At 46.4% G+C, this 11,955-nt stretch overlaps 1 protein-coding gene across 1 annotated transcript in view; it reads left to right on the top strand.

The window, feature by feature from the left end:
* The first annotated feature begins 829 nt into the window (after positions 1-829).
* Positions 830-11,955, top strand: part of NPHS1 (NPHS1 adhesion molecule, nephrin) — a 56,523-nt gene continuing 45,397 nt past the window's right edge. Inside the window, exons 1-7 of the mRNA XM_081018604.1 lie at positions 830-970; positions 3,204-3,318; positions 4,631-4,834; positions 6,230-6,352; positions 7,398-7,529; positions 10,216-10,297; positions 11,272-11,375. Of these exons, the coding sequence (XP_080874730.1) occupies positions 3,258-3,318; positions 4,631-4,834; positions 6,230-6,352; positions 7,398-7,529; positions 10,216-10,297; positions 11,272-11,375 (706 nt within the window). The 5' untranslated portion in view covers positions 830-970; positions 3,204-3,257. The remainder of the gene's footprint in view (positions 971-3,203; positions 3,319-4,630; positions 4,835-6,229; positions 6,353-7,397; positions 7,530-10,215; positions 10,298-11,271; positions 11,376-11,955) is intronic.

Below are 11,955 nucleotides of genomic sequence, written 5' to 3'. Positions count from 1 at the left end.
CCAAATCAGGGTGTCCCTTTTACCTTTGTTTCGGTAACTTTCACAGATGCCGGTGGCTTCCTCTGTCCTTTTGACTTTGACCATGTTTGCAGAACTTGCCTCGTCCCTAAACAGGCTTGCTGTTTCCAGGGTGCTGAGTGCCCTCCTTGTCGCAGAGTGTGTGTGATGCTGCTGCCCTCTGCTGGTAAGAGCTGGCCTGACTTTGGGCAGATTCGAATGTGCCCAGGTATTCACACAGCAAACCCTTGAACTTTTAAAGACCTGTGATCATCGCACCTATTCATGTGAAAGTGAGAGAGCATTGCTTTTAGCCACTGCAAGCAGAAGGATAATAACATCCTGGTAAAGGAGCCGAAGATGCTGTTTGGGTAATGCAAGATCTTCATGTGATCAGAAATTACTGCCCCTTTAGTACAGCCCCGACCTAATAGGAAAAATGGCTAATTTAGACTGCAGAGAGGTAATGTATTATCTCCTCCTAAAAGTTCAAAAGACGGGTCACTGTTTGTGGTGTGTATATTCAGCCACTGTTGCCTCTGGAAAATAGGTTAGAAAGAGATTCCCAGCCCCCAATATCAGGGCCCACTGGTATGTAGTGCCATCGTTTCCATTTTGTGTTATCGTTTTCCATTTTGCACAAAGTATTCAAGAAGACCAGGAAATTCATTTCACATGCCCTGCTTATTCCCGTTTAAGGCCTCCCCTCCCAGTCAGGATTCTGTGGAGCCCACCCAAATCGTGGAGTCAGCACTGCCACCTCCCAGGCCTCCTCCATGGAGAATGGGGTGGATTCCTTGCCTCTGCTTGTTTTCCTTAGGTGCTCGTAAGCGATGAAGTGGGCAAGTTCCTTAGCAGGCGGCTGTGGAGGAGGGACCATCGCTGGAATCTCAGCCATCTCACTGACTCGGCAGTCCTACTTCAGGAGAGGCTCAGAAGAGTCAATCTCTGGACACTGGGCACTTGGAGCAAGGTAAGATCATGGTGTGTGTGTGTGTATGTGTGTGTGTGTGTGTGTGTGTGTGTGTGAGAGAGAGAGAGAGAGAGAGAGAGAGAGAGAGAGAGATCGAGAGAGAGAGAGAGAGAGAGAGAGAGAGAGAGAGAGATCGAGAGAGAGAGAGAGATCAATGCTTTCATTAATGTCCAGTCTGCAAAAAGTAATAGTTCTGCTCTCTTCATTGCTGGTCAGGCTGAACCTAGAGTACTGCACCCAGTTCACATTTTAAAAGCATTGAAGTGCTTTAGAGTTTCCAGGGAGGGGAATCAGGATAGTTGCTGGGTATGGAAACCAAATCCTATGACTTGAGGAAGGACCTGGGCATGTTGACTTGCTTAACAGCCGGGGACCAGTTTACTTGCTTACCCCATATAAACCCACCTGGCTGCTTCAATATAGCAAACTGGCATGGTTACAGGCATCACTTGATACTTGCTCTGCAGCTGTAAGAAATTTTAGTGTGGCAGTATCTATACTTTGGAAGTCCCTGTCTGTTGACACCAGGCAGGTGCATTCACTCTACTAGTTCATGCTGAAAAACATTTTCATTTAGGCAAGCCTGTCTAGACATGGAGATGTTGATATGTCTTAATCTTTTATGCTGTTGAGTTTAATTGTTTTTCAAGGTTTTTATTGATAATTTTAATATTTATTGTAACCTCTTAGAGGGTTTCCTACAATCAAGCAGTATATAAATCTTGTTCAGTAAGATAAATAATTGTTTAGCTCGGGGAAGAGAAGATTAAAGGGAGACATGATAGCTGTCTTCTGACTGTTGGATGGGCAGAAGTTGGAACAGATGTTTGCTGTTGCTCTGGAGAGGGCAGAAGGAGATCTGACAGCTGGGCATTGCAAAGAAGAAAAAGAAAAGCTTTAATGGTTGTTCAACATTTATATACCACTTCTTTGTAAAAAGGAACCACAGCACCTCTAAAGCTATGAACTAAAATGTCAAAATTCTCAATAAAACCAGTTATTGATACTTTCCCGACAGTGAAAACTAAACGTTTGAGACTTTTAAGTTTGGGGAAAAAGACAACTGATGGGAATAATTAAAAAAACCCCAGGGTCACCAATGGCTGTTGTGGCCCCATCGAGTCCCCTTGCTGAGCAAGCTGGGGCTAGGAGTCTCTAAGGAACACTTGCCTGAGAGCAGAATCCACATATGAAGTCAAACAGCCCTGAGGTCAGGGAATCCAGGTGATCACAGAGTCAAGGGTCCAGATGTAGAGGAAGAAGCAGCAAGGTAGGGCCTGGAACCACAGGCATTGTTTCCAGCATCTGAGTGCTGCTGAGAGCTCCGTTTAAGAAGGCTGAAACCAGCTGTTTCTCATCAGTACCCTTCTTTTCCATGTCCTTGAAGGCTGATCAGTTGCAGGTGGAGCCATTCCAGCTTCTCCCCTTCAGGCTGCTGTTCAGCAGGTGAAGCTGACCCCTGGCCCACGACACTGGCACTGATTGTGTGATGTGGAGAAATGGACAGAGAGAAGTGTCCTCCCCTCTGTCATGATACTAGAATCCAGGGCCATGCACTGAAGCTGAATGCTGGAAGCACTTCTTTACACAATGCACATTTGAGCCATGGAGTCCGCTAACCTGTGATGTAGCTCATTGACTTCAATTAGATAAATTCATGGAGGATGAGGCTGCTAGTCGCGAGGGCTGTATATTACCTCCATTATCGTAGGCATTATGCCTCTGGGTACCAGTTGATGGATGGGTATTTCAGAGGCACCTGGGCAGCCACTATGGGAAACAGGGTGCCAAACTAGGTGATCTTTGTTTTGATCCAGCAGGGATCTTTTTATATTTTTAGGACTAGATGCAGTGGTGCTGTTAGGGAAGGACTTTGGGGGCAGGAAACCAGGGCCTTGCTCTGCGGAATGAGCAGGAGGGCACCCAAATGCAGCAAAACCACATTTTGAAGCAAGTAAAGCAATAGTATACACCACTTTCTAAAGAGCCTACCTCTGCTGCTGCACCATTAAGTACAGAGCCTAAAATTACCTACGTGCATCACTGACTGGATGATCCAGCACAATGATGATCTCCCAGATGATCTCCTTATGTTCTTAAAAAGTCTTTTTCTCCTTCATATTTAAGTCTAACATCATCCACAAGGGCTCGCATGAGGGTAAGGGTGCCAATGGCCCCATCACCATCCCTTACCTTCATCTCTCACAACCGTCTCTGTGATGATTGATTGCAGGTTTACAAGACCCCGAGACCCCGATTCTTACTTCCAGAGTGACAGCAGGTAGGAATGGTGTCCTGGGGCCTGGGCGTCCTGCTCATCCGTCTCCTCCTCAACCTGATCAACCAAGGTGAGACATACAGAACTTAAGAGGAGCACTGCTGGCCCAGACCAATGATCTATCTGGTCTGCTGTTCTGTTTTGCCCAGAGGCCAGTCACATGACTCCAGGAAGGGTCTAAGCAGGCGAGGTGGCATGGGCTGTAACCTGCCTTGTGAGAGGAAATGGAAGGACACCAACCCCTCCTTCCTTTTCACTTCACCATTGCTACCAAGTGGATATATTGATTATTCTCTGGCTATCTCCACTAAATAACCTGCTGGACCTAACTGGTTCAGTCTCAGTATTGGGCAGAATGGTTTGGTTGTGCCAAACCACCCCTCCTGTACTTTTAACCTTCCTGTGCACTTTTGACCATCCTGTGCAAGTAAGCCTTTAAAGCAAAAAGCAAGCATTTTACAACTTGAGTTTTACAACCTAAAACACAATATAAAATACCCCAAAGCCCTAATCCTTCACAGTAGGACATGACAGCTTAGAGCTCCTAACAAGCTGGGTCATATAAGGAAGGATGGGGTGCAGTTCCAAAGGGGTATCAATGCATCTGTTACCCAGATCTTGTGTACAGATCTTTGGAAGTAATAATTGCACCCGATTCTGAGCTGGACAGGATGCATCTAGAGTACTGCATCCAGTTCTGGTCACCACATTTTAATAAGGGCATTGAGGAACTTGAGAAGTCCAGAGGAGGGTGGCTGGAATGGTGATGGGTCTGGAAACCAAGTTCTTTGAAGAATGCTTGAAGGAGCTGGACATGTTTCACCTGGAGAAAAGAAGATTAGGGGAGGAACAAAGGATGCTGATTTATACTGAGTTGGACAACTGGTCCAGCGAGTCCAGCATTGTCTACACTGACTGGCAGGGGATTTTCACACAGGGGATGTTTTCAGCTCTTCTTGGAGATGCCAGGGATTGAATGTGGGACCTTCTGTATGTATAGCAGATGCTCTACCATGACCTGCCACCCTTCCCCATGACAAGTGTCTTTAAATATCTGAAGGGCTGTCATGCAGAAGTTCAAGCAGCCTTGGCTAGAACCAATGGATAGAAATTTCAAGGAAGTAGATTTCAGCTAAAGATGAGGGGAACAGAGGCTGCTGTAGGAGGCGGTGGGCTCTCTTTTGCTTGGAGGTGTTGAGGCACCGACTGGACAGCCATCTGTTTGGAAGAGTGTAGTTGCATTTGAGCTGTGCTCTGATAGCCTCCCTTTTCTTTGCTGAGTTTCAGGGAAGTGGACATTTACATGTAGTTGACTTGGAGGAAATAGGCAGACTTTGAATGAGCATAACTGTTGGCCATCATTCATATTGTGGATCTCCTAGGTTGCTGTGCTGAGAACCTTCAACAGGCCTTCCGTGTGGAGCCGGATAACGTCACCGTCCATGAAGGGAAAACAGCTCTGCTAAGGTGTGAGGTGGACAACCTATCTGGCATTGTGCAGTGGGTGAAGGATGGGCTTTTGTTGGGACCCAACCAGGACATCCCTAGGTTCCCACGCTACAGCATGGTGAGAGATCCTAGCCAAGGTGAGAAGTCTCCAGGTTTTTTGTGTGGGGGTCATTGGAACTAGTTTCCATCAAGCTGCCACTTCCAACTAGCTGCCACTATCAATTAGGGCAGGCCTGGGAAATCTGTGGCCTTCCAGAAGTTGCTAGACTACAACACCCATCATTCCTGGCCATGTTGGCTGGGGCTGATGGGAGCTGGAGTCCAACAACATCTAAAGCAGGGGTGCACAACCTGTGGCCTTCCAGATGTTGTTGGACTATACCTCCCATCATCCTTGATCACTGGCTATGCTGGCTGGGGCTGATGGGAGCTGTAGTCCAGAAACTACTGGAGGGTTGCAGGTTGTGCACCCCTGATTTAGAGGGCCACAGATTCCCGGTCCTCCGACATCTGGTTCTGCTTTGCAACACTGCTTCAGCTCTATTTTTGTGAATAAGGTTTTCAAATCATTTCAAGAAAATTGCCAAGGAAGGAAGGGAAGGGAAAAAGCATGGAGACCTCTCCAGTCTTTGCCAGCAATCATGAGAGCTAGGAATATATTTGTGATTTATATTAGGGAACACAGACCCACGATAGGAGTGATGGGGACATTTGTCAGGTTCTGGAGGAAAGACTGGAGCTGACTAAGATGTATGTTGGGAGGAATTGTTGTGAAACTGGAAAAAAAAACCTCCTCACATTAGGTTTGTATGAACGTGCTGGTGCTGTATATTCCATTGGTGCTAAGATATATTGCTTCATCCACTGCCATCCTACTGTTTTAATTTTTTTTGGGTTGTTGTTTTTTTTGGAGAGGATTTAAATGGTTATGATATTGACTTAAGTGTTCTTCCTGTGGAATCATGTAGGATTTTTTTTAGAGGCGAAGTGGTAGCAATTTCTTTATTTAAATAAAACAAAACTGAAATGAAGTCGAAACTTGGTGCTTCTGAGATAACTGATAAATGGCATTTTTAGGACACCAAATCCTGCATTAGGAAGAACAGCACCAGCGTATTAATAGTTATGGAGAAGCTGACACAGTACAGTCATACCAGATGCTTCAGGTTGTGTTTTTTCAGGTTATGGACCACCGAAACCCGGAAGTACCGGAACAGGTTACTTCCGGGTTTGAGCAGTTGTGCATGCTCAGAAGCACTGAATCGCAACCTGCGCGTGCGCAGACGCACAGCTGTGGGTTGTGAACGCTGCGGGCGTTCCGCATGGATCACGTTCACAACCCGTGTGCCCTCTGTATAGTGAAAGAGCTGGGAGAGGATTGGAGAACCCGCTTGGATGGGTGATGGTGCCAGGAGCCGGATAACTAGCAAGAGCAAAGCAGGATTGGAGAATGTGTCCCAGAATGAGAATATTTTGAACCAAACATGGGGGAAAATATCATTTCGACTTGCCCTTGCCTTTTGATACTTCAGGCAAGTTTAACCTGCAAATAACAAGGAGCCAACTGGAAGACGATGCCATGTACGAGTGCCAGGTGGGACCCTCAGAGAAAAGCAGAGGCATCATCTCTCGCAGTGTGCTGCTCTCTGTGCTGAGTAAGTGCCAGAAGGAATCTGGGAGCTCACGGTCGGCCCCTCTCCTAATCAATTCATTTGTGTTCCCTCTTCCAGAATTGGTTGAGAAACAGCCATGTGACTCTCTGCGGACCCTTTCCCAGAGGCCACACCCTCTCTGGGTTCTTTTGCCTGCCTTGCACTGTGACTATGCCTCTTTCTTGCTTGGGAGAAGGAGGGAGAGATGTGTGGTGCATGGGCCTGTGTGTGTGTGTGCGCCCATAGAAACCTTTGTGTTTTGCATTGCTGGAATGAAGCCTATTGGACAAGAGAAGCGTCACATCCAATGCTCTGCCCACTTCTGCATCTGAACTGGTATGCAGACCCTGGAAGGTTGATCCCACGAGAATTTGGCCCCTGAGCTGAAAAGGGTCCCCTGATCTGACTGAATCGGCATTAACCCTTTGCACACAATGGTTTTAGCTATGAAAGTGCTGTGTGGTGTCAGGGACCGTGTTGAGGAGGGCTGCACTGAGGAGGAATGGTGGGAGCCGCCCTTCCCCCTGCTCCTGCTCCTGAATCTTCCTAGTTTAGACTGTCTAGATTTGGAACAGCGGTTTGCCGAAGGGCATAGTTCAGAAGGCAGAAGTTGGGAAATACTGGATGGGGAACAGCTAGGAGAAGAAACACTGGAAGAGAGAGAGTTAACAGATTCACAGCCTCTGGACAGCATTGCTCCACCCAGCCCAAGTTTGAGAAGAGCTCAGAAAGATTCAGAACAGAAAGCGCAGAGGGTACAAGCTCAGAGTACAAGACGTAGGAGTGACATAGATTAATAGGGATGGATGGAGTGTAAGCCTTAATTGGGAGCACCACCATTCTGGGTTGACGCTTTCTTTTGTCCTTCGCTGTGTTTATTAAAGAAACTAACTGGTAAGAATTCCTTTTGTTTGATCTGCTCATTTAGGGCCACGGGGGCCAATTCCCCGAAGTCTGACATGTGGGGAGGATGCTTCTGGTGGTGGAAGTGGAGCAGAGAAAAGCACCTGCACCTCACCCTTCTTCACTTTACTTCTTTTCCTTATAGTTCCCCCCAAGAGGCTGCTCATTAGGGAGTACCAGGCCAACAGCACAGTGACCTGGGTGGCTGGCATGGAATATACGGTGCACTGCCAGGTGGAAGATGCCCGGCCTGCGGCCGAGATCACCTTCCGCAGTGGTGAGGATGTTGCATGAATCCTAGTTCCTTCCACAAGTTGCGGGATTGTTCTTTGGGAGGGGAGGGGCAGGGGCTGATTTTGTGGCATGCTCCCTGCCAGCGGTTGCTGGTGCTCTTTGTGGCTTGTAGGGTGGGGAGGCTAACCAGTAGGTGGCGCTGTAACCCATGGCAGGCAGAGGCAACTAATTCTAGTATTTGCTCTATCCTTCTCCCCACTGAGTTCTACAAGGGCAACAGAAAGATGGAGGAGGCAGGGGTGCCACCCTCTGGACTGAGCAGAAAGAGGACGGGAGGCAGGTGGGGCTTGGGTGAAGGCAGACAGAGGTTGGTGGGGCAGTGCCCATTTGCCCTAATGGATCATCCTCCAGTTTCTCTCATTTTCAATGAGCAAAGAGATGTTTCTGGGACAATGGTTCCACTGGCTGGTTCACAGGCCCGCTCCGAGGTCCAGAGAGACCTGTGCCACTTACACATTTTGTGCCCCCCTGGCCATAATAATAATAATAAAAATAACACATGAAAACAAAATACGGCACCCACCCAGAAAACATTGAGATATAATCTGAATGTTTTATTTATTTAGGAAATGCTTTTCTAGCCTCTCTCTGTGCAAATGCATTCATCATTGATTGAGGAGGAAATCTAGCTTTTGCACAGTTATAATGAGGAATTCTCATGCATGAATAATTCCTTAGTCAACTAGAGATAAAACTATAGAGAAACTTAAATGTAACATTTCTCCGCCTTTCAACATACATTTGATCCAGCTCCAGACACCAGCAGCGGTTTGTTTATACAATCAGCTGATCTGAGAAGATACATTCACCATGGTCTAATCTTGTGCTATCGGAACCATAAATATTAATATTGGCGGACATTTTAAAGTCTCTAAAATAACACAATCAGATTTGTCGGGGTGCCATTAAAAGTAGCAGAGCAAATGGCAAGACAAGTTTTGGCCCATGGAAGTTTGGGTACAACTCAGTTCATAAAAAGAGAGCTTTGCATTGGATTAAGACAAATAGACTGAGGGACAGTCACATTCCCATACTATCCGTGTACCTTTAGCCTATCAGCTTAGTTCTCTATCTTCTTGTTGTTTAGACTGACATGACTTCAGTTGCATCCTGTTTACAGCTTCCTCCTCCTCTTCCCACTGATTCTTGGACCTCAAGAGGAGAAGTCATCTTTTACTATACTCTGAGAGAGTAGATGAGCAAGCATGGATGCCTTGTTGTTTTCTAGACTAGTTAGGTTGTTGTTGTTGTTGTTGTTTGTTTAAAGGGAACATACTAGACATCATAAAACAGAAGGAAAATTCTCTGGATGCTTAGATCCAGGGTTTGGGGCAAGTACTCTTTGGTGAGAGAGCCCCAGCAGAGATTTAAAATCACATTCAGCAAAGTAAAGCGTGGAAATATTGGCTGTTAGACCTTTAAAATACCCCCTTCTAAGTTTCTTCCAAAGCTCCGCTTTTCCCTTAGCATAGAAAGAGACCACACGATTGGTAAGTTAAAAATAGTTTACTTACTCTTCAAAGGTCAGATTCATGTGTTTTTCCATACAGCAACAAGAAAAGACAAGCAGTACAACTTAGTTTCAAAAAGTGGGAAATGTTTCTAAGTTATTTGTATAGAAGCACAAAGATGGCTTGGAATATTCAGCTTAGATATCCTTATTAGAAGGGTTCACATGGTGGAAGAAAAAGAACAAAGTGTTTGGTAACCCTACCTCCCAAAGTGAGGGTGTGTAACCTAGCTAAGCCTGGCAGGACAGCTTACTCTGTGGTCTTAACCCCTTCATGCATCCATTAGAGTGAAGTATGTTGGCTAAATGAGGCTGGGTATATGCCACATTCTAGAACTGGAAACTTTTTTATCTGAGTTATGTATTTCCCACGATAAACAACTCCCCCTTTCCCTACACGCATCTCTCTCTGTGTAATTGCAACAGGTAAAGTCTACTCTCTAATCAAGACTCACTAGTTAAACGCTGCTCACACTGCATACGAAAGGATTTCATTAGGTAATTGGACTCTCTTATCCCAATAGAAATTCTGTTGCACAAGCTGTCATTGAAATGTCCTGGAACTGTGCCAGAGCATGGAAGATGGTGATCTGTGCTTAGAACTTAGGAAGCTGCCTTGTTCTGATTCAGACCATTGGTACACGTGGCTCAGTACTAGCCACACTGCCTGGCTGTGGAGTTCTAGGGTTCCTGGCAAGGAGAAATTCCCTGTGCAATCTGGAAATAACAGTGATTGAGGCTGGGACCATCTGCCTGCACAGCAGACGCTCTCCCACTAAGCTCTGGCCCCTGCCTCATAATCAGAGCCTTGCTAGATCAGATCTAAGTCCTGCATTGTGTTCTCACAGTTGCCTCTGGGAAGCCCTCAAGCAGTTCCTGAGCATAATAGCGGCCTTCTCCTGCAAGCTGGTTTTCAGAGGCATGTTTATTAGTAGGGAAGGGAGGTACCATTCTAGGGTCTCACCTTGGGCACCCAGCTAGTTTAGGCCAGTTTTTCCCCTTCCTAGTATGGGGTCCCTCAGAATTCGCTTGCTTCATACTGTGCTAGTCTTGGCAGGGTGGGGTGGGGGTATTTTTGAGGGCTACCATGGGGGTATGTGGAAGGTTGACTAGGCCACGGAATTAGCATCCCCCTTACCAATCTTCCCTTTCTCCCCAGGTGACAAGGAAGTGACAGATGTGTCATCCAGCATCCAACCTGGCTCCAACGACAAGCTCTTCAGCACAGAGGCAATGCTGAGGTACGAAGAGCATGGAAGGAGCTCTATAGCGCTAGCCCCCAGTTGCCTTATGCAGGGATGCGGGTGGCGCTCTGGTCTAAACCACTGAGCCTCTTGGGCTTGCCAATCAGAAGGTCGGCAGTTCAAATCCCCATGACGGAGTGAGCTCCTGTTGCTCTGTCCCAGCTCCTGCCAACCTAGCAGTTCAAAAGCATGCCAGTGCAAGTAGATAAATAGGTACCACTGTGGCGGGAAGGTAAATAGCGCGTCCGTGTGCTCTGGTTTCCGTCACGGTGTTCCGTTGCACCAGAAGCGGTTTAGTCATGCTGGCCACATGACCCAGAAAGCTGTCTGTGGACAAATGCTGTCTCCCTCGGCCTGAAAGCAAGAAGAGCGCTGCAACGCCATAGTCATCTTTGACTGGACTAAACCACCCAGGGGTTTTTTTTAAAGGCTGCTCTACAGTGGAAGTCAAAAATCTGAAGGAATGTGGAGAGAAGTACATGCAGAGTAGGGGTCAAAGGAGAGGAAAGCTGGGGAAGAATAAATCCTTCCCTTGTGGTTTCTCTCACCTTCTCATTTTTCCAATCTTAATTTCAGTTTGCCATCTTTCCTCATCAGTTATATTAAAAAAAAATAATTCTCCCCAGATACACATTTTTGCATGCAAATGTTCCCTGATCAACACATTTTTTGCAAAGCAATTTCCCCTCCAAAGGGATGCATTTTGCACGCCGTTTTCACTAACTTATGCATTTTGATGCACACATTTACCCCTGGTAGACCCATTTTTGCACCCATTCTTTAGCTGGACAACTGTATTTCCAAATTAGGAGAAGTGAGAATTTCTAAGGCAGCTGCAGTTTGGATTTGTGTATTCTGTTGGAAAGTGCAAATGATGTAGGTTTGTGTGAACCAAACCAGACCCCCCCCCCACCAAAAACAATTACTAGCTTTGAATCGCTCCTGTGGTCTCCTCCTCTGCTTTCTTCCAGGATCACTCCCCAGAGCTCAGACAACAGGCAACGGCTGACGTGCGCAGCTTCTAACCCAGTTGCCTTAATCCCAGTTGTTGTCAGCTTCACCATGAATATCCTGTGTAAGTCACTCAGAATGCTTGGTCAGACCTTTCCCTTTTCCAGGGCTAAAGGTAACCGTCAGCATAATCGTCACTATGTGCCCAAGGAAACTGTTATTTCTTTCCTAATAAAAAAACAAACACAAAAGGATAAGGAATGAGGAGGTGGAGGAGGAAGCGAGAGATCACCCAGGGCAGTTGCAATAAAAGGCAGAAGAAACAAGAGACGATAACAGAGCAAATGGACAAGGGAAAGTATGAGATAATTAAAGGGTAGGTTTGGTTTTTTTTTTAAGGTTCTTTTTAAAACAAGACAAGGTCAGCATGTGATGGAAATAGCTCGTATCAGCTGGGGTCCAATCCACACCACACTTTTAAAGCACACGTCTTCCCCCAAAGAATCCTGGCAACTGTAGTTTACCGTTCACAGAGCTACAATTCACAGCACCCTCAACAAACTACAATTCCCAGGATTTGTTTGTAGGAATACATGTGCTTTAAATGCACTTTAAGATAATGGTGTGGATGTCACCTAAATCTTTAAGGTCTGGTCAACCCAGCCAGGCAAACGCCATCTTCCTAAGTCCTTGTAAACAGCTTG

This window comes from Podarcis pityusensis (genome assembly GCF_964106645.2).
Source record: "Podarcis pityusensis genome assembly, chromosome: 8".
Lineage (NCBI taxonomy): Eukaryota > Metazoa > Chordata > Lepidosauria > Squamata > Lacertidae > Podarcis > Podarcis pityusensis.
Note: the sequence above shows the minus strand (reverse complement) of the source record. Positions and strands in the feature narration are given on the sequence as shown.